Genomic DNA, 19,978 nt, shown 5'->3' on the forward strand with positions numbered 1-19,978 from the left:
GTTTTGGGCACCACAAGGGAAAAAAGACCTGAAGCTGTCGGAGAGTGTCCAGAGGAGGCCACGAGGACTGTGAAAGACCTTGAGGGGAAGCCGTGTGAGCAGTGAGGGCACTGGGTCTGTTCAGCCTGGAGGAGACTGAGGGGAAACCTCATCACAGCCCACAGCTTCCCTCTGAGGGGAAGAGGAGGGTGGGCACTGATCTCTGCTCTGCACAGGTGACAGGAGCTGAGGGAATGGCCTGAGGCTGGGTCAGGGGAGGTTTAGGTTAGGTACAGAAAAGGCTCTTCACCCAGAGGGTGGCTGGGCACTGGAACAGGCTCCCCAGAGAAGTGGTCAGAGCACCAAGCCTGGCACTGCTCAAGAAGCATCTGGAAAACACTCTCAGGCACCTGGTGTGATTTTTGGGGCGTCCTGTGCAGGGTTGGGAGTTGGACTTGATGATCCTTTTGGGTCCCTTCCAACTCAGCATCTTCTGTTATTCTGTGGAACAGGCTGCTCAGGGAGGTCATGCCGTGTTCCCCTCTGGAAGTATTCGAAATCCTCCTGGACACATTCACCTGCTCTAGGTGATCTGTTCAGGTCTCTGCTCTCTGCCTTGGCAGAGGAGTTGGACTCGAAGATCTTCAGAGGTTCCTTCCAACCTTAACAATTCTGTGATTCTGTGATAAAAAGACCACCTAAGTCAGGCTTTGTTCTGTGTTCAAATTTGCAGAGCTAAATGCAAAGCCAACCTGCAGTAGCTCTAGATCTCTGGAAAAGAAGCTATTTTTAAACAGCAGTAGCAATGTGGACTGCATAAATTAGCATAATCTCAGCTTTCACAGATAGTTCTCAGCTATTTTACATACTACAAATCAACACTCTGCAGATTCCTCAGTTCTACTAACATGGTCAATCATGCATTTCATGAGGCTTAAAATCTCCTTTTTTCATCCTACAAAATCTCAACGGCCTTTTTTTACATTCTTCTTTTCCTTTTCGGAGCAGTACTATCACAGGCTCAGGTTCCATTACAAATCTCACACGGTTTCATGTGTAACTGGTGGTTCTGTGGATGCCTAAATGCAGGACGTCCTCTTATTTTCTCAGCTGATGATTTTTTCCTCCTGGGCAGATGGCATAGAAGTGGAGTGCAGATGGAAACCCACAGCCCACAAATTCCTCATTATAGTTTGAAATAGTGCTAGCAGCTCTTCGATTCTCATCTTCTCTTCAAATTATTTCCAGCAATAAAGGATGAACTGCTGTTTTCAGAAGGCACAGCCAAGAGTAATGATATCTGTTTATAGCTGAGAACCTCCTAACAATGTGATTTCTATTTTCACAAGTTTTATTAAAATCTATAAATTGTTACTGAAAAGGACTTCAAATCGAGTATCTCTTGCTTTGATTCAAGCATTACCTTAAGAAGAAAGATCAATAAGAAAATAACAGATCACACATGCATGAAGGTTTGAAAGTCCCACAGTTAGCTATTTAAGGTAATCCGTGGCTCCAGGTATCGCTTTACCTGAGCTGCTTGGAATTACAATGGATTTATCTCTGCAGAACAGCTGTGAGATAAGGGAGCTGCCGGTGACAAACTGCAGCAGGCAGCAGGGAGCTGACAATGATGCTGATGGCCTGTGGCTCACAGGCTCACCCTGCATCCTCCCTGCCCTTTAGGACTGAAACCCCTCCTGGCAGAAAGGCGGCTCAAAATGAGGGTGCAATAGAAACTAGTCTTATCATTTCCTCAAGCTGTTTCACAGCATGTCCAGTCTGCTGGAACTGACTTTCCTAACCTTCCCATCAGCTGGAAAAGTCCTAAAAACAGCAAAATAAAAATATCTGTGGTGGAAAATAGCAAGGAATGAAAAATAATAAGAATTAGAGGTCAAGCTTGGATCCCTGAAAAGTTTGTATTAACCAATGGAAAAGCATTAAAATAACTAAACTTATCCCTTAGCTATAAAAAGAAAACAAACAATACTTGAGACACCCAAGTGACACGGTTGGTGAGGATTTACAAACTCCCAGACAGCTCTCTCACACAGCATAAATGAAAAGCTGACTAATTTGTTCTTGTTCTAGAAACCTAGAGTCAGACTTGATAAACACAAATATCCTCTTTTGTTCCAAGTTTTGACCTGGTGCCTGACAACCAATTATTAAAACACACTGCTTTACCTCAGCTAGAAAGGAACCTTCTGAACTGTCTCACAAAATGGTTTCTGTCTGTTTAAAAGATGGGTACATGTTGCTTAACTGTATTTTCAGCTTGCAAGAGGCTTTTTCTCAGAAGGCTGAATTTATTTGCATATTACATATCAAAAACATCCAGATGTCCAACCTAGTTGTGATATACAAACTCTACAACATAAATAATTTGCCTATATAATGCAGGGCTATAATCTTCCTCAGCATGCAGGCGTGCTAATGATCTTACACAGGGACAACAGAAGATGAAAGAATTAAATATTTCATCACCAAAGACATTTTATCTTTCCTGCATTCATGGAAGAAGATTATGGGAGGTCACCTTCTTAGAGGTTTCCCTTTCACAACAAAAAAATACAATAATTGGTTTTCATTAGTGATGACTTGTCCTACCTCCTGCACCCCATGACTTTCCTGTCCCATCCACCAAACACAGCGTTGATATCAACCAAGTAGCTACATAGTATTGTCTACCCCAAATGTTTGTAAAGGTTAATAGAAACACTCAAATTTGAGATGCAGCCATTAAGGATTTACCCGTGTCAAAAGAACCTAAAACATGTTTTTCTCTCCAGCTTAATGGCTTGCCCTTGAAACTGAGCAGGGTCTTCAGAAGTGACCATTTGAAACTGCTGTTTCAAGAGAAAACTCAGCTCGAGATTGACAGAATAAAGAATTTCCAGAGGAAGAGAACTCTCCTGAAGGAAGCCCTGATTCTGTGAAATCCATCAATATCCCACAGATCATCCAAAGGCACGTTCAGAGTCTTTGGCATAAGAGGCTGATCACCCAGGGAAAGGCAAAGAGAATTTTGGCAGAGGATGAGATACTGTGCCAGCATTTCTGATGCAGTAAAAGTGACTCTACCACACATCTGTCTCTCTGAGGAAGGCTGAATCTCTGCCTGTGACAAGGTCAATTTTGAGAAAGGTTGGTATTAAAAGATTATGCTCCCTCCATCCTCTCACTGAGGTTATGCTAATTATTTCAGGAGAGCAAAGGAATTCTTTGATCCTCCAAGTCCTCCTTCCCTCACAAGTTGACTCTGGCTGCCGGCACAGCACCCAGAGGAACAGCACAGCATATCCTAATTCCAGAATTGTGGAATTAGCCAGTTTCAACCTTGAAATTTAACCCTAAGAAATTGAGTATGCAGTAATCCATATAATCCAGGCCTCTACACCTGTCCCTCTTCCAACTAATCTCACCACCCTTCACCATGACACATCTTAATTTAGAGTCCTGCCTGCTAAGGTCAGTGTGTAAGTGGATGCTCAGGAGTTACAAGCATTTGTCACACGGTGAGACCAATTGCTTTGTGAACTCTGAGAGACACAGAAATATCAGCAGCGAGCAGAGCCCTTTGCCAGGCAGGCACAAAAAGATCTTTCCAAAGGTTCTGGGAGGCAGGGAGGAGAAGGGGTAGATAAAGAAATAAATGTGTGTAGCATAGCCCTGGATAATGCGATCTGCTGGTATTAAGTTTTCTCCTGAAGGAGTTAAGTATATACCAGCTGCTCTACATTAAACCGAGCTGGCATTTGAAATCATGCAAATTAGCTGAGCTCCCATCCATTTCAGCCCAGCATTTAGCAGCATTGCTGTAAATGATGCAAAGTGCGGGCCAAAGCAAGCCCTGCCATTTCAGCTGCTGTCAGGAGGAGAGGAGGAGGCAGGGCAGGCAGTGGCACTGAGTGATGCTGCAGCTTTTCACAAGATGGTTTATAAGGGCCTCCTTCCACCACAGGTTATGTCTGCGTGACCAAAACGTGCCCATGCACACAGAAAGCCTGAGGCTTTTATTTGCTTTAAATTAATTTATATACACTACTAAGAACCACTGAAAAAATTATTTAAAATTCAACTATTTGCCAGTGGAACACTGAAATTTCAAATTTCTCTTTGCCTGATGCTGCACAATGAACACTGAGAGGATCTGACAGGTCATTGGCTCAGAAATGCTGACACAGCAGCCAAGGGTGGCATCAGTCCCCTCCATCATGTCCAACACCAGCGGACATTTCTAAGACTGTGAAGGGAATTTCAGATTTTCCTCTGTGTTTACCCAACACAAACCCCTCTTCTGCTGAATCTGAGAGTACTCAGGAGCCAATAAACTGGGCTAAATCCCCCTTAGTTCACACTGTTGTGGCCAAGAGATTAAGTTTCAGCACAAAGCTGAAACGGTGAAAGGAAAGTGAAGGATCTGCTATTAAGAAATCTAGGAGCTCCACAGACTTTTTAAAAACTATTATTTCAGGTTCCTTGTCTACCTGCTCAGCAAGAGAAAGGTGGAATTCATTTTTGTGTTAAAAATCAGGTAAACTGCCTTGCTATCCAACCTGATAAACCAACCCACCAGTGGTAGTGACCCATGGGCATGACCACACCATACTGCAGTCTTGGTGGTTGCACCACCCATCAGTCCACATGGTCCAAACCCTCCTAGGGAAGGCCAAAAGGCATCTTACAGGAAAATCTACATTGCTGCAGTGTGGAAAGTTGCTATCTGACTGCTTGGAAACAGGATCCTAGGCAACCACTGCTTTTCCTCTTGAAAAGCAGAAAGAGGTTTGATTCAGTGAAATAAAAGCAAATTCATTACAATTCCCCTGGAGATGTTCCATAGGGATGAACAGGATGCTGGTGCCTCCCCTTTCCAGCTCCACACTAGAGGACCTGGCACCTTTTAGCCAGCTTTCTTTGGCAGTGCCCATCTGGCACATTACCTTGGAGGACCAGAGCCCATCCCAGAGGAGGAAGATGCAGTGATGCCAAAAATACTCCTTCCCAAAATAATCCATCCCAGTTAAGCCTCAGACAAGTCTGGAATACATGTGGCAGTCCTGAGAAGCAGACTGACCTCAGGTTATTGAGCAAGAAAAGCTTAACTTCTAAACTATTACATCAAATGGTCAATGCACATTTGATCTTGACACAACACGTGACATTTTTCCATTAGTTTTGAAGACTCAAATACCATACATCTCTGGCAAATGGGGAATAATTTAAAACTGAATCAGATGTGTCTTACCAGACTGATCCATGAATTATTGTCTCCACCAGTTGCAATCAAAGTTGCATGTTGATCACTGTGGATCAAAATGCCAGTACTGAAACTACCTGTAGTTTCCAACAGTGGACACAGCTCAAGTGGAGATGGCTAAAGAAAAAGGAATCTGCTTCTTAAGATCTGTTTCAAGATATGCAAGTATGGCAAAGTCTTAGCACCCATATTCACCATAAAATATCACACAAGCTAGATCAGCAACATGAAATCCCACCAGGGTATTCATTTTGTTCTGCCAAAAGGCAAGTATATAGAACTTACAGATGGCAGAAAAAAGACAATGCAATAATTTTTGGTCAGCATTTCCAGAAGATAAGCAATCCTACCAGGGAAGATCCCCTTGTTGTGTGAAACAAAAAGCTATTACTACAACAGCCTTCACGACTGAGAATGTCACTCCATGAGACAAAAAATACATCAGATTACAATTCCAGCCTGTCACACACCTCTCCCACTTCTCTCAAAAGCAAAGCATGGGTGTGCTCAGACAGCTGTTCCAGAGGATGTTCTTCCTAAACAACTCTGAGAAACCCAGTTCCTTTGGCCAAAAGGCCTTGTCAGCCCCTACAAGGTAATTTGGGAGATGAGGGAGAACATGCAAATGACCAGGGAGGTTGGGTCAGTCCTTTGGTTTGGAGAAAGTGTAACCAAGCCAACAAGACCCCAGCACTGAGAAGAGCTACTGCTGCAGCCAGAGAGCAAGTCAGCCAGTCAAGGGCTGGTTTAATGTTTCTATTTATTTATGGATTATATACTTCATGAGAAAGCCTGGATGTACATGACTAGCTTGCTTTCTTCAGCAGGTGAGACAAACATCTCTGGGCTTCTCCAAGAAGGCTTCACAGCAAAGCCAAGGCACTTTTGGATTATACCATGGCTGTCACTACACAAAGGACAAAGCAGAAGAAATGGACCAAGATTAGTGACAGGACAGGTAAAATAAAGACACTTAGGGAGACTCCTTCCCATTGTGAAAGAGAGGATATGGCAACTTATTGCCACTACCATAGAGACAAAAAAAATCCATGCAAGGAAAAGGACTTAAGGAAACATCCAAGACAAGGGATGAACACAAGCTAAAAAATGCAAGTAAACAAGACACTGGCAAAATATGATGATGTGACAGTCCAAAGCTCAACACGCACAGGGGAAAAAGTCCTGGTAAAAGTGCATTTTCAAATACAGAAGTTGGATACTTTTCCCTTTCAGGCATTGTTTTCCCACACACTGCTTCCAATTCTGAAATAACCCAAAATTAAAATAAAAAATAATCCAAGGATAACACAACTAAAAATACTTTCAACAGGCAAAAAAAAAAAAGGTAGAATCAGAATAAAACTTCAGATCTCAGCCTGTTGTAAAATAAGAAGTGACCTGTTTTCTCATTTATTTTAATAGGTGGTTTATTTGTTTTAAGTTTTAGCAGTTATTTCCATGCCTTTGCAAAACTGAAGAAACTGAGACTGTTTCCACAAACTATTGCAGAAAAAACAATTTACAGATAAAATTAGAGGCATACAACTAAGTGCCAAGTGTTTGACTGAATTCCAGTTCTTGGTGAATGGAAAACCAGTAACTTCCTGTTACAAAATGTACCAACAGTTCATGTCTAATAATACACATCATAGCTAACCATTTATATACTTCAAATATAGATGTTTCTAAAAATAATATTAAAGCAGGGTATTTTTAGCCAGGTGAATTTCTCAGGAGAATGAGATTCTACAATTTGCTGCAAAAGAAAAAAAATAGATGAATGGGTTAAAATTTTCAGATCATCTCGATTTATACCAAAATAAAAAGTGGAAGATTTAGCTCCAAAGCTTCAAGAAGCAAAAAAATAAATGGGAGAAAAGGTCAAAAGCAGCACGCACACCTTTTCATTAAAGGCCCAGCTATTGGTTAATTCACAAATATATCTTCTTAAACAGCACTTACAATATTTATCTTGTTGCAAACTTGTAAAGTTCAAGCAAAATAATTATTGATTTAAGCATCACCTTAATTATTTGTTTATCAGACTTCTTTATAATGAGATTTTTTTTTTCTTTTTGAAGCTCAGGTTCAGCACCAGCAGATTTCAAAAGCAGTATCTGTTGTTCTCCTCTACCAATATGCTTGTACCTCTTTCTGCTTGGTGTCACCATGCATCAAGTGTCACAGCAGGAGGTGATAAAAATCACTTGCTAAAGCAAGGACAAAAAAGTGAGAGTGTTCACTTAAGAAATTCAACTTAATGGAGTAAACTGACAGTTTCAAGGACAGAAGGAGAACACATGGACACCATATGCATGAGCATTTTGAGCTGTTAACAAGTAGCAGCCAAGGAGAAAGATAATCTAGTATCAAGGGACTAGCTAGTAATTTTCTATAGAGCTGCAGACTGACCTTGGCTACATTTCTTTGTGCCTTAGCCGTCCACTTCACAAATGTTCTCCAAAAAATAAGAATATCCCTACCTCTGAGGTGCTTTAAGTTAAGCATATTCCAATTTTCAAGCCAGATAGATAGATAGATAGACTGTCACAAGTAATAGGGGGAAAAACCCATTTTCCAATATGATAAAAAACCAAATGGAATGTTGAACAAAGTTACTTTATGCAAAGTAACCCTTTGCATATTCTAAATGAAAACCCAATGATTAAAGAACCTCCTGAACTTATAGTGCAACGTTACACCTGTTGTTCAAATGCAAGGCTTCAGAAAAGGTAGCTCTTGATATGAAAAGACAAATCACTGAAAAATCCATGTTAATAATCACAATAAAACAACTTTGGAATTGTTATCTCGTTTTCTATCTGAGAACATTTCATCTAGAGCAAATCCTTCCCTGCCCCCCCAATAATTAAATATTTTTTAATATGTATCTAGAAATATATCAAACCCACAGCAGTCATAAATAGAATTTGGCTGCCCAGTAGCCTTAAATTGCTTACAGTGTGTTAAAAAAAAAAAAAAAAAGAAAAAGAAAAAAATCCATCATAAAGATCCAGCACAGGCTTTTTCGTAAGAATGTACTTAGGTACATAACTATAATCATATCAACAAGCTCATTAGCACCAATTTCAAATTTATTTTGTGCTTATGTGTTTTGATAGTCTGAATCTATAGTTTTCCTTAGCTTCTCCCAACTTCAGTGAAATCTATCCTTTGTTCATATCCTAAACGTGACTCCATTTGATTTCTTCCAACTGCAAAAAGCAATCTTTTGTGCCAAAGTTATCAGTATGATTGACCATATTTCTCATAATTTCATTTATAATTAGCTCAGCAGTCTTAGCAAGACCAAATTTCACACGACTGAGGCAGCTCATGCAATGGCACTGAAACCAGTTGATGTTCATCTGACTTTAAATTGGGTGCAGATACAGATTTGCTCGATCCTTATCCCTTCTGCAAGCTGGTTTGGTAGCAGAACTGTGAAACCCAGCATCACACACAAAAATGGCTAATGCACGTGAGAAGGGAAGGCATCATTTCTCTGCAACATGCTCCATTAATCCTTCTGTCTATGAAGCTTCACATTGGCAAGACAGTGCTACTGAGGTTTAAACAGCTCCAGTTAAAGTTAATTAAAATACAAAAAAATAATTACTAATATCTGAACTATGTGGCTTCATTTGGATGGCACAAGGGGAGTGAGGCAGAGAAGAGAAACTGAGAGCCCACAGATCGTGGGTCACACGTGGCTCATCAAACATCTGATGTGAGCCTAAATTTGAAGTGTGGAAAAACACTGGAGGAACCTGTTCAGTGAATTAGTTTGAGAGCAGTGCACAGCTGACTGAACTCTCTGGAAGGTGCCAGCAGTGTGCCAGCAGCCTGGGAATGGCTGTTCACTCCATCTGGATCAGGGAGTTGTAACGCAGCTTCCATACCCTTGTCATTACTTGGGCTACACAATGGGCAATGAGGCAAAAACCAGAGATGTTTTTAACCTCAACAGGTGTGGCAAATGCTTTTGGAGCACACCCCAGGTGTAGATGGTCTTGAAAAATTAGGAAAGAATCACTAGGTAAAAAAAGCTAGAGTAAGACTAGAAAATAGGGACATCTAGAACATCCCAGAACTAGACCACCCCAGATCCAGGCTGCCAGACTCAACAAGATCTTCACAGACTGGGAAAGCAATATGAAAAAAAATCTAGCTGAGCGAGGTAGCTTGATTTCAGACAATATCTAACCAGTTTTAAACTGAATTATTTTTTAAAAAAGGGTCTAGGGAAACTAAAAAGAGTTCTGTAGACAGCACAAGGAGTTGCAAAAGTTGTAGAAATCCTAGGCTTTGACTAATGTAGTGAAAGAGAAAAGTGAGGGAGAACATCACACTCTGTGAGCACCTGCTTGTCATGTCCACCAGGAGAGTTTTCAGCAAATGAATATTGCAAAGAAGTTTACAAAGAAATACCAATTCCTAGCCCCTCCCCTCCCAACCAAACAAAGCACAATTACAGGTAATTGCAGAACACACATATTTTAAACCCAGGTTAAACAGATTCTCTTAACTTGGAAGTGTTTTAGTGCAAGGTGGTACCAACCATCTAGCAAGGTCCTGGTGCCTTTAGTGCTGCTTCAGTTACTGAAGGTACAAACAGAGATTATTTTTTAGGTTCTCTGGAGAAAGAAAATCAAGAATTTGGAGAATACAACATAGCAGCAATAAACACAATAATTAAATCTGTGATCTCCTTCAGTGACATTCACAATGGCATCTTCCTTCTTGCATCTGCATGAACAATTACACCACAACCATGGACTGGCAATGATTTCTTTCTTAAATAACTAATGCAAATTTAGTAGCCAAATGCATCTGACTTTCTCAGAATCACTGAGAAACACCATTCTGTAGATGAGAGATGAGAATCTTGCTATCTGCTCAACAGAAGTTTCTCTGGTAACAAAGTTAAATATTTCCAAAACAATTCTCTCTAAATATGGGCAGTACAATTTATTGGCGGTGTTTTCAAATTAGACAAAATAAGCACCAGTGCAACAGTCAGATACTGTTGTGCACAACACAGGGGATTTAATATGGAAAAATAGAGTGTGTATATCAGTAACAGTAAAATAGGAATGATACTGCCATGATTCATCAACCTAAGATTTCCAACTAGCATTTACAATGGGCTTGATGCTAAAACTCTCAGACCTTTCTTTGGAAAGTGCCCCTGAAATACTCTGAAGTGTTGCTTTTTATAAATTGCACAGCATTTTAAAAACCACACTGCCCTTATAAAGCCTTAAGGCACAAAACTTCCAGTTACATAAAATCCAACTAACACACATTAAATCATATCAAGAGGAACAAAATCAGCAAAACATTTAGAAGTTTTCACTGATGCCACATTTGTGAGTGGGACATCTTGAATTTCAGCAGTTTTTTTAAAAAATTGGTGCTTTAATGAATACCACCTGCAGTGCTCATGTTCTCTGAAGAATCAGGTTCTAGAAAGGTACCACCTGGTACCAAAACAGTTCATGAAGCTTTGCAGTGGTGTGTAAGTGGCTTGAAACATGCTAACCCAGCATGAGAACATGGTATGCTGGCTTCTGGACTATGCTCTAGACACAGCCTCTTCTACAGAAAAATCAGTCCAATAAGCCACTAAATTTTGTATTAAGTAGTGCAAAAAGGACCCACTTCAATGGGACTAAGAACAATTCCCTGAAATACTCCCAGAACCAAGAGAATTAGTCCAAATAACACAATCTCTCTCATTCTCCCTCCACCCACACAGGAGGATGTCCTTTCTTGTGGGCTGAAAATTCTGCAGAGGGACCAAGATCTACAGAGGATAGGAGCCAAAACACTGGGCAATGGTCCAGCTGCTGGATCTAAACTATAAATTCTACTGTAAGGATGTCACTTCCATCCCTCACAGGTGATGCCAAGTGCCTGCCCAATAAAATGGTGAGGGTCACATTGGTGCTTCAGGTAAACCACCCAGAGAAGCAAAGTGATCACCCTCAGATTCTCAAGCTATTCAGACCTGGTGCAATGTTCAAGTCTAAACCTTACCAGGGTTATTATCAGAAAGCACTCCTGTACCTGAATGTAGCTGAAGGTCTTCCAAGATAAAAGCTTCAGCTGCTGACCTATCAGCTGGCAGATGTCCATCCATCCTGCTCCTCCTCCCTTGGCAGGGAGGAACAGCAGGGAAAGGAACGAACAGTGCCCTTGACACAACACATCTGGAAAAATCTCCCTCTAGATACAGACTGCCATTCCATGTGACCACCTTGAATGGCAAAACCGCGCATGCTTTTGTGGGCAGAGGGATCAAAGCTCAAAGGATCAACAAAACTGCTGAGCAACAAAAAAATGACTGTGTTTATTCAAGATAACAGACAGTGGGAAAAGCCTCACTGGTTCACACCTTAAAAGGTGCTGGTCATCTGCTCAGACTGCCAGCCAGAGGAGATTACTGAGAACGCAAAGCTTAAGATTTCTCCTGCTGCTGAAAAAATTAAAAATGTAAAATTATCTGACATTTCCTTAGCCAAAATCTTTCCCTGTTCAAATATAACAAGTTAACATCAAGACCCTTTCATCATCATGCTACAAAAAAAATGGGGTTTGTTCCACATCCTTGTAAGGGTTAAAACCACCATGGTGTGCTGCAAACGGCTCCCACTGGCAGATATCTGTGAGCATAATCTCTTACAAGATGAGAAAGTATTTCTAAATAACAACCACTTTTTCAGCAATATAGATTTCCATGCAGAAACCATGGCACATGTGAGAGAAAGGGCAGCAGATAATGAGATTTTGCTGACGTTGCATAAGCACCAGGACAGACTCGGGTGCAAGTGAGAGAGAGCACTTGATTATCTTGTAAGGGCAAGACGTGAAACACAGGTTGGTCTGTCTGCTGCCACTACCCTGCATCCATGCTTGGCTGTCTCCTTTTCCTGCTCTCAGTCCCTCAGGAACTGCTCCAGTCATATCTGTCTGGCCTGAGCAGCCCAATACGTCACCCTGTCTACCAGCAAGGAAAGTGCAGCATATCCTGAAATCAGGGCATGCGGTCAAACACGCCCCATCAGTAGGCACACTTGTCTGAAGGGAATAGGGTTACCAGGCCACAGATTTCAGAATCTAGGTGGTAGGGATGAGCCATTATTCCTCAAAGAAGGAAAAAACCAGGTGAGTCTCTGTCATCATTTCCCTCTCTCGGCATAATGGTATCACCTTCCACCGGGCTCAGATATTGGCAGAAGCAGCATGTAATGTATATGGCTGTTGCCAAAATCCATCCCAGGGCTGTAAAGCCATCTCTGGAGCACAGCAATCAATTGTGCTTGCTGCAGCAGCCCATCTGCTCTGCTCCCTCCCTAGCACAGTTACACACACGCTGTGCCCATGCTGCTGTGAAGCTCACCAGGGCACGGCAGTGCAGGGCAGCCCCAGCCACACTGACAACCTCACCCTGCCCACAGAAATTAAACCAGCTGAGCAACGGGCATCTCTCCTCCCTATACAGCAAGCAACACATATAAAAATACATTAGAAGGCTGACACAGAATAAAGGGAAACCTAAAATGTGTATATTGATGATGGGCTGCATCTATGATGTCATGCACACACAGCATTATACAGGCAATTCCACTTAAGTGTTCATTTCCTACATAATCTGTTTAATTTAGCTGCACTGAATGACATGCATACTGTAATCTAGCATCGAGCACTGCCTCCCATTCACTCCCCACACAGCTGCAAACACAGAACGTTCACACAACTAGTGCTCTGGTACAGTACATGACCGAACACAAAACACATTGGTGACAACCAGCAATCCTCCCCCAGCCCAGGCACACGAGCCAGCCCTTGCACTTAGCACCTACAGAAAGCACACAAAGAACACACCCCACAAACAACATCTCTATCATCTCCCTGCTGTAAACCCCCCCAGTTCAAGCAGAGGCGATGGAGAAGGCAGCACAGGCAAGCAGCACACGCAGCCCCATCCCTCAGCACCCCCCATCAGCTCCATCATGCTGGCAGAATTACACATGCCACTGCGTGGAATATTTTACATGTTTTCATCCCACTACTGCAGACAGATGTTGGCACACACACACACACACATGCACATCCCTTCCCTGCAATTCCATGCTATTTACCCCAGAAAACCTCAACACAGAAATAAATTCTCGCATACACCTCCCCAGCATTTGGTGCCCGCTAACCTGTGTGTCAAATCCATTTTCTACCGAGCTACTCTTCCTTGCTGGGAGGCCATCTCCCGCGTTTTCTTGTCCGACGGAAGATTTGAGAGGAATCTGGCTGGAATACAATGGCTTCGTCACCTCCACCTTGTTCCCAAACTTCAGGTAACAGGGCTGTGGGATGGTCCTGGCTGTTGGGACATGCAGGATTGGAGCAGCGCTGTGGACGGGTTTAGGTAGTCCCGATTTCATTTTGGAGGCTACCAGGATGGCTGGCATTTTCTCTTTCTGCTTTCCTAACACGTTTCTGTCAGCAGCAGCAACAGCAGAGACAGCAGGCAGGGAGAGAGAAAATGACACGTTGGGGAAGCTGTTCTGCTCTAAAGCAGACTGGTTACTGCAGAGATCTCCAAAATCAGCTTAGAATTTAAAATCAACAATAAAACCAATTAAAAAAAAACTTAAAAAAAAAAGACAAAGGAAAAAAGAAAAAAAATAAGAAGAAAAAACACACCACCTTCAGTCTAAAATATCTCCCAGCTTTATGCCAGCCTTCCACCTGTTTTCTCTAATTTTATTTTCAGTTCCTTACCACTGTCCTCTTTCCTATTTCTGCTATGTAACTTGCTTCTTCCTTTCTCTATCTGACTCCTGCAATTTTCTTGCCTGGAAATGAGAGACTTTCACTCCATTATCTTGTCACTGCATCTCCAAAGTGAGGCAGCCTTTGGGAAGGGAAAAAAAAAAAAAAAAAAAAGGAACCTGCTGCTGCATATGCTTCCCCTTCCGTAAGCACTAGAGAGTGAGCGAGCAGGATTTCCAGCTTAAGATGTCCTTCTTCAGTCTTAACCAAGAAGCAGATGTAGCTCAGTGTGTTAATGACTGATGCCCTTGGATACAAGCCTTAGAGAATCAAGCTTCTTAAGCCTAAATAGCTGTGAACAGGACAACGATGCCGGAGCAGAAAGAGAAACGGCCGCTAACAGCGATTTTTAAATCAAAATATGTCAGTGGCCACAAAATTTCCCGCCTCCCCCAGTGCTGAGCATAAAAACCTGGGGGTGGGAGGGAGGAAATGGGGGGAAAAAAAAGAGATTAAAAATGAAAGCGATTCAGCAGCGAGAGGGAAGGGAAAGCAGCCGGCAGCTCATGTTCCCTCCCGCAGTGGAGCGGGCTCCCGCCCGGCGCTGCTCGGCGCATCCCGGGGGGGCCGGGACCAGCCGGGCGGGAGGGAGGGAGGGAGGCGGCGGCCGCCCGGCACCGAGCGGAGCGGGCAGGGCCAATCCCGGGCCCGCCCTGCCCGCTCCCGGCAGGAACAAAAAATAAAAAACCAAGAAATCGCACCCTCTCTCCGCAGGGGGAGGAGTGGTCTCGGCTCCCGCGGCGGGCGGAGGGGTCTGGAGGGATGGATAGATGGATGCTCCGGAGGGATGCTCCGGGGGCGCGGCACGGAGCGAGCCGGGGACCGGTTTGTTTTTGAAATTTGAAAAAATAAAAAAAAATTTAAATCAAAACACCTGGAGGTGACTTATTGTTCGTGGCTGTTCGGGAAAAACTGCCGCTGCCAGCATCAACAGGAATTTGAATAAGTACAGTGAGTAATCCGGCCCTATTATAGCAACTCTTGGCTTTGGGGAGGCTTTCAGTGTCGCAGGTTCCTCCTCACGCTGCTCGGCGGATGCCAGGATCCGTTACAAGCCCTGGATCCCGCGTTCCTGTTCATCCTGACACATTTCAGAGCTGCACATATTCCCCTTGCTGCACATCTGCACCATCCCGGCCCGGGGGAGATTGATGATCCCTGTGCAAATCAAGGCACCAAGCGATGCCTTTCAGACTGCATGGGGTCTCAGCACCAGGACACACAGTGCCACAGTGCCCAGTTAAGGCTGTGACTGATCCCTCACTACAAGAAAGACATTGAAGAGCTAGAGTGATTCCAGAGAAGGGAATGAAGCCGGGAATGGAGCACAAGTCTGATGAAGCACAAGTCTGATGAGAAGCAGCTGAGAGAGCTGGGAGGGCTCAGCCTGGAGAGAAGGATGCTCAGGTGGGACCCTCTGGCTCTCTCACTACTCACTGTGAGGAGACTGTAGTCAGGTGGGAGTCAGGCTCTGCTCCCCAGCCTCAAGTGACAGGAGGAGAAGAAATGGCCTCAAGTTGTGCCAGGGAAGGTTCAGATGGGATATTAGAAAAAATTTCTTCACTGAAAGGATTGTGAGGCACTGGAACAGGCTGCTCAGGAAAGCGGTCACAAAACTTGTGGATATGGCACTTGGGCACATGGTTTAGTGGTAATATGGCAGTGCTGGGTTAACAGTTGGATTTGATGATCTTGGAGGTCTTTTCCAACCCTTACAATTCTATGATTATAGGAGGGTGTCTCAGAATAATATGCACAAAACCAACATGTGACATGGAAGCAAAAGGTGCATTTCAATCAAATCTTCATCACAGTTCCAGTTAATGGCTTTATTTCCCCAGTAGGGCAGCTTCCTTCTGCTCCTTATTCCCACCTCATCCACTCCCCAAGTACTGAACCCCTAAGCCACTGCCTAGTTGGCAAGGACAAGAGTGATCCCAGCAAGAAGAGAGTGGTTTGGGTTGGAAGGGATCTTAAAGACTGGCAGTTCCAATCCCCTGCCATGGGCAGGGACACCTTCCACTAGTCCAGGTTGATCAAAGCTCCATCCAACCCAGCCTTGAACACTTCCAGGGATGAGGCATCCAGAGAAGCAATGAACCTACACTTGAAATGTCTGAAATACCCACTGGGTGAAGTGGCTCAGCAGGACAGAGGAAGCCCAGCCCCACTGCCCCTGCCCCATCCAGGCTGCGAGCAGTGCTTGGGGAAGGGAGGCTCAAGCATTCATGGCAAGGGGAGCTGGGACCTGGCTATTTAACACTCAGTCTTTTCAGGAAGTTTTAAATGTGCAAACCTCAGGTTTTGAGATCTGGGAACCTTTCAGAAAGAAAAAAGGCATTTCTTGGATTGTATTGTAGGCATCTCCGGGATGAAAGACAGCATTGCTGGATCCTTCTGCAGATGCCATCCTCAATGACTTACCCAAGGTTACAGAGTGACCAAGTGGCAGAACTAAAAACTAAAGTCAGAAATTGTGCTCCACTTATTATCAAGTACTATTCTTCCTCAACACCGCAATGCAAAATGTAATTCAAGTTCCCACGTAAAGCTCACGTGTTCAGTCTTGGCTGTTGCTGGGATTTTTCAGCACATCTGCTTTCACATGTACCACTTCTGCAGGCTGTTTTGTAATAACTACAACCGGGTAAATTTTATGGTAGCTGTTTTTTTAAGTAACTGCCTCCACATCAATCTCTTTATCTACCAATTTCAAATGGGAAAGCACACATCCCTCATCATCCATCTCACTGAGATCCCACCAAGACAAATCTTCTAATGTTCTGCTATAACTGTCCTCAATGTCAGCTTGAACATAGCTATATAGAACATTTCAAAACCCTACAAGTCGATAAAGAATGTAAATTTACCATCTGAGAGGACTGGTAGTCCTTGGAGCAGAAATGTGTCAAATGCTCCAATACCATCGTTCCATGCTGAGAACTCAGCCCTGCTGGCTTAGAGAAGGTTGGGCTCCAGTAAGAACATCTTGAAAAAGATCCAGGCCTGAAAACCAGGCTAATTTTAGATCTGTAATAAAATACAGTAAGGTTTAAAAGCTATTAGAAGATCTAACTGACAGCTTTACGTTCTGTTCTTCACTTACACGTTTTATGAGGTTCAGGCCACCAATCCCTGCTGCACCCAACTTGACAGTTTTTGTTGTTCTGTTTTTATCTTGGAAAACTGGCTAGGGCATGGGATACCAAACCAGCCACAACGTTAATTTGACCAAAAGAAAAGGATTCATTTCATTGCTCCCTTAACAATTATGGAATCTGATCCTTTGATGATGGTGGATTAAATACTCCACAGTTCCTTGGGACACTCAAAGGAGTTTTACTGATTTCTCAGTGTGCAGTCCAACATACTGAATATGATTTCTTCTGAATACACTCAGTCTATGATCCAGACAGATATTTTGCCAAATCAGTGGACATATTCTTCATCAAAGCTTTATGTGAATTCCTGATAACACATTTGAAGAGTGACCTAGAATTACTGCTTCTCTCATGGATTCCGTTTGCATCTAATAATTCTTTGTCATCTAAAACCTGGGGGAGTTTTTATGTTATACATATTTTGCTTTACATATCTAAACATCACAGCATAATGGCACTGAAATGCTGTATCCAGTAGCAGAGTAGTCACATGAGACCATAAATTATATCACATTACAGGCTCTATCTGCAAAGACTGGCAACATCAATTTTGGTCTGTCTTTGGAATTGACAAGTTTTTGGGTTGTCTGTGGTTTTGGTTTTACTTTGGGTTTGGGTTGTTTTTGTTGTTGTTGTTGCCTAATAAATTAATTTGTATCTAGTTTTAAGGCTAGGATTTTTAAAAGAAACTACTCCTCTTAAACAGTCAAAGGGATCTGGGAACCTGTCTCTTACCTTCTTTAAAAAGCCCAACCAGTTTTCCCTTCCCTGTTTTGAATCACCCAAATTTCTGTGTCTAAGGTAGGAGTAAGCAACCTTAAAAAAAGGAGGGAAATTATCTAAACAAAAAGCAAGAGCCTCATTCCTTCCCAGAAATGTAGGGGAAGCCTCTGACTAGGAGAAATTCTCTTGCAGCTTTAAGTCTGATGAGTATCTTTGCCTGAATAACCACAACATCCCCTCCTTATCTGCCTGTAGTCAAGGGAGCACCCATCCACTCCCCAAATGGGGAAATAAGGAAGGAAAAATGCTAGAAACAAGCAGTTTCCTGTTAGAAAAAAAACAAACAACAACAACAAAACCACAATAAACCCTACTGATTTGGCTTACACAGCTGATTTTGAAGCTCAGAAAGTATCACTGCTTTGGACTCAAGCTGTGACTGCTCAGCACCATGGAGTGTCAGCTCAAGTGCCAAGACTCTGGTGTTGAGAACTGGCTTAATACTCTCAAAATTTTAGTGAGCAGGCTCATGTGAACTCAAGAACTTAACACACCAGAGGAAACTATTTGAATGGCCTGTAGCTCAAGAGCTTGTAGGCAAGTCAGCACATTGCCCAAAATAAAGCCAGTAAAGAGAACAAAAGCCCAGAGTAGACTGCTCGTGAACAGATGATCTTTATGAATGAGATGAACGTTTCTGGAACAGTAAAACCATTGAAGCTGCCTCCACAGCTCACACATTATCAATTAACAACAAAACAGGGTCTCTATACACAAGTGGAAAGAAAATGTCTGTATGAATTGCATGTGGGTATTGCAAATAAAATTAAAAGCTTGATGAAATATTGGAAAATATCAGAGAATCAGACCTTCCTTTCAACTTGTGGTTAATATTCGTCCTCAACAAAGCCAAATGTTACATTAGCCTAAATGGAAAAACCATGTAGAATTATGCTATCAATTAGAACACCTCATTAGCTGGTCTGGTGATTCAGAGCTGATGCTGGAACTGAACTCAAGGCTTGAAAACACCTTGATCAACTCCATCCTCAGCTTTAAGGCATTAAGGATGGATCTGCAATCTCCCAGAAAAATAATTTCAAGCTGAATATCCCTAAAATGTCACCACACAGAGTCAGAGGGTTGAATTGTTCCCTCCAAGCCATTCTCAAGCTTCACCGCTGTCAGGCGGCTGTCGCAGAGACTGTGGGCATGTTCAGCCTTGGCACAGCTCCATCAACTTAAGTGAAGTTATGACAGGAATAAATATGGATCTATTTTTGGTACTGCAGGCATTTTGCACATTCACATCCATCTTTTGTTCCTCATCAGTATCAAATATGGAAAAGGCTGATCCCATCTGTACATTCACATTACCATTCTATGAAAGAACCCATAAGGGTGTAGAGGAGTAAAGGTGTCAAACCCATAATTTTTTGTTGTGCTCCCCCATGGGGAACAGTAGAGATTAGAAGGAGGAATGTGGATAGAAGCATTATATAATTTGGCATCCTCTCACCACAGCAATTATAATCTGTACATGTGAGTTCTTTATATAGAACAGTGAGAAGAGGAAGAAACCTTGGTTCTGTTCCCAGTTCTTTTGACAGAAATCTTGTCTGCATTACACTAATTCTGATCTAAAATTCCTCTTGTAATCCCCTGACATGCTTCTGATTCACATTGGGTTTAATTCCACTTCATTTTATAATAGTGTATTTTTTTTTAAATATACAAGGCAAGTTCTACCTGGTCAAGAACATCTGTTCCACTCATTTTCAGAAAATACACAGGAAATTTCACTGGCCACACTAGTGATACAAGCAAATGCTCTCGCACGGTGACAGAAAATGGCACCATTTTAAATTAGCATCTTCTGAACAATGCTCACATTTAATCCCATTTCTGTACCAGAGTGCTGCATGGTTTTGTAACCTAAGCCTGGAGCAGCGCGGCACTCAACAGCTTCATACGTTTCTATTGTCACAGCAAATGCAAACTCACAGCTCTGAAT

The 19,978-nt window shown here is 42.6% G+C and overlaps 1 protein-coding gene across 5 annotated transcripts in view; it reads right to left on the reverse strand.

The window, feature by feature from the left end:
- The window catches only part of NAV2 (neuron navigator 2), a 381,930-nt gene that overhangs the window by 196,206 nt on the left and 165,746 nt on the right, over positions 1-19,978 (reverse strand). The window contains exon 1 of one of the 5 annotated variants that reach the window (XM_059848309.1): positions 13,459-14,597. The exons of 2 other annotated variants lie outside the window; for them this stretch is intronic. In XM_059848309.1, the coding sequence (XP_059704292.1) occupies positions 13,459-13,716 (258 nt within the window). In that variant the 5' untranslated portion in view covers positions 13,717-14,597. Of the gene's footprint in view, positions 1-13,458; positions 14,598-19,978 lie in introns of those variants that run through there. 2 more of the 5 variants (XM_059848307.1, XM_059848308.1) reach the window with 2 other exon arrangements.

This window comes from Haemorhous mexicanus, chromosome 6 (assembly GCF_027477595.1).
Source record: "Haemorhous mexicanus isolate bHaeMex1 chromosome 6, bHaeMex1.pri, whole genome shotgun sequence".
Classification (NCBI taxonomy): Eukaryota; Metazoa; Chordata; class Aves; order Passeriformes; family Fringillidae; genus Haemorhous; species Haemorhous mexicanus.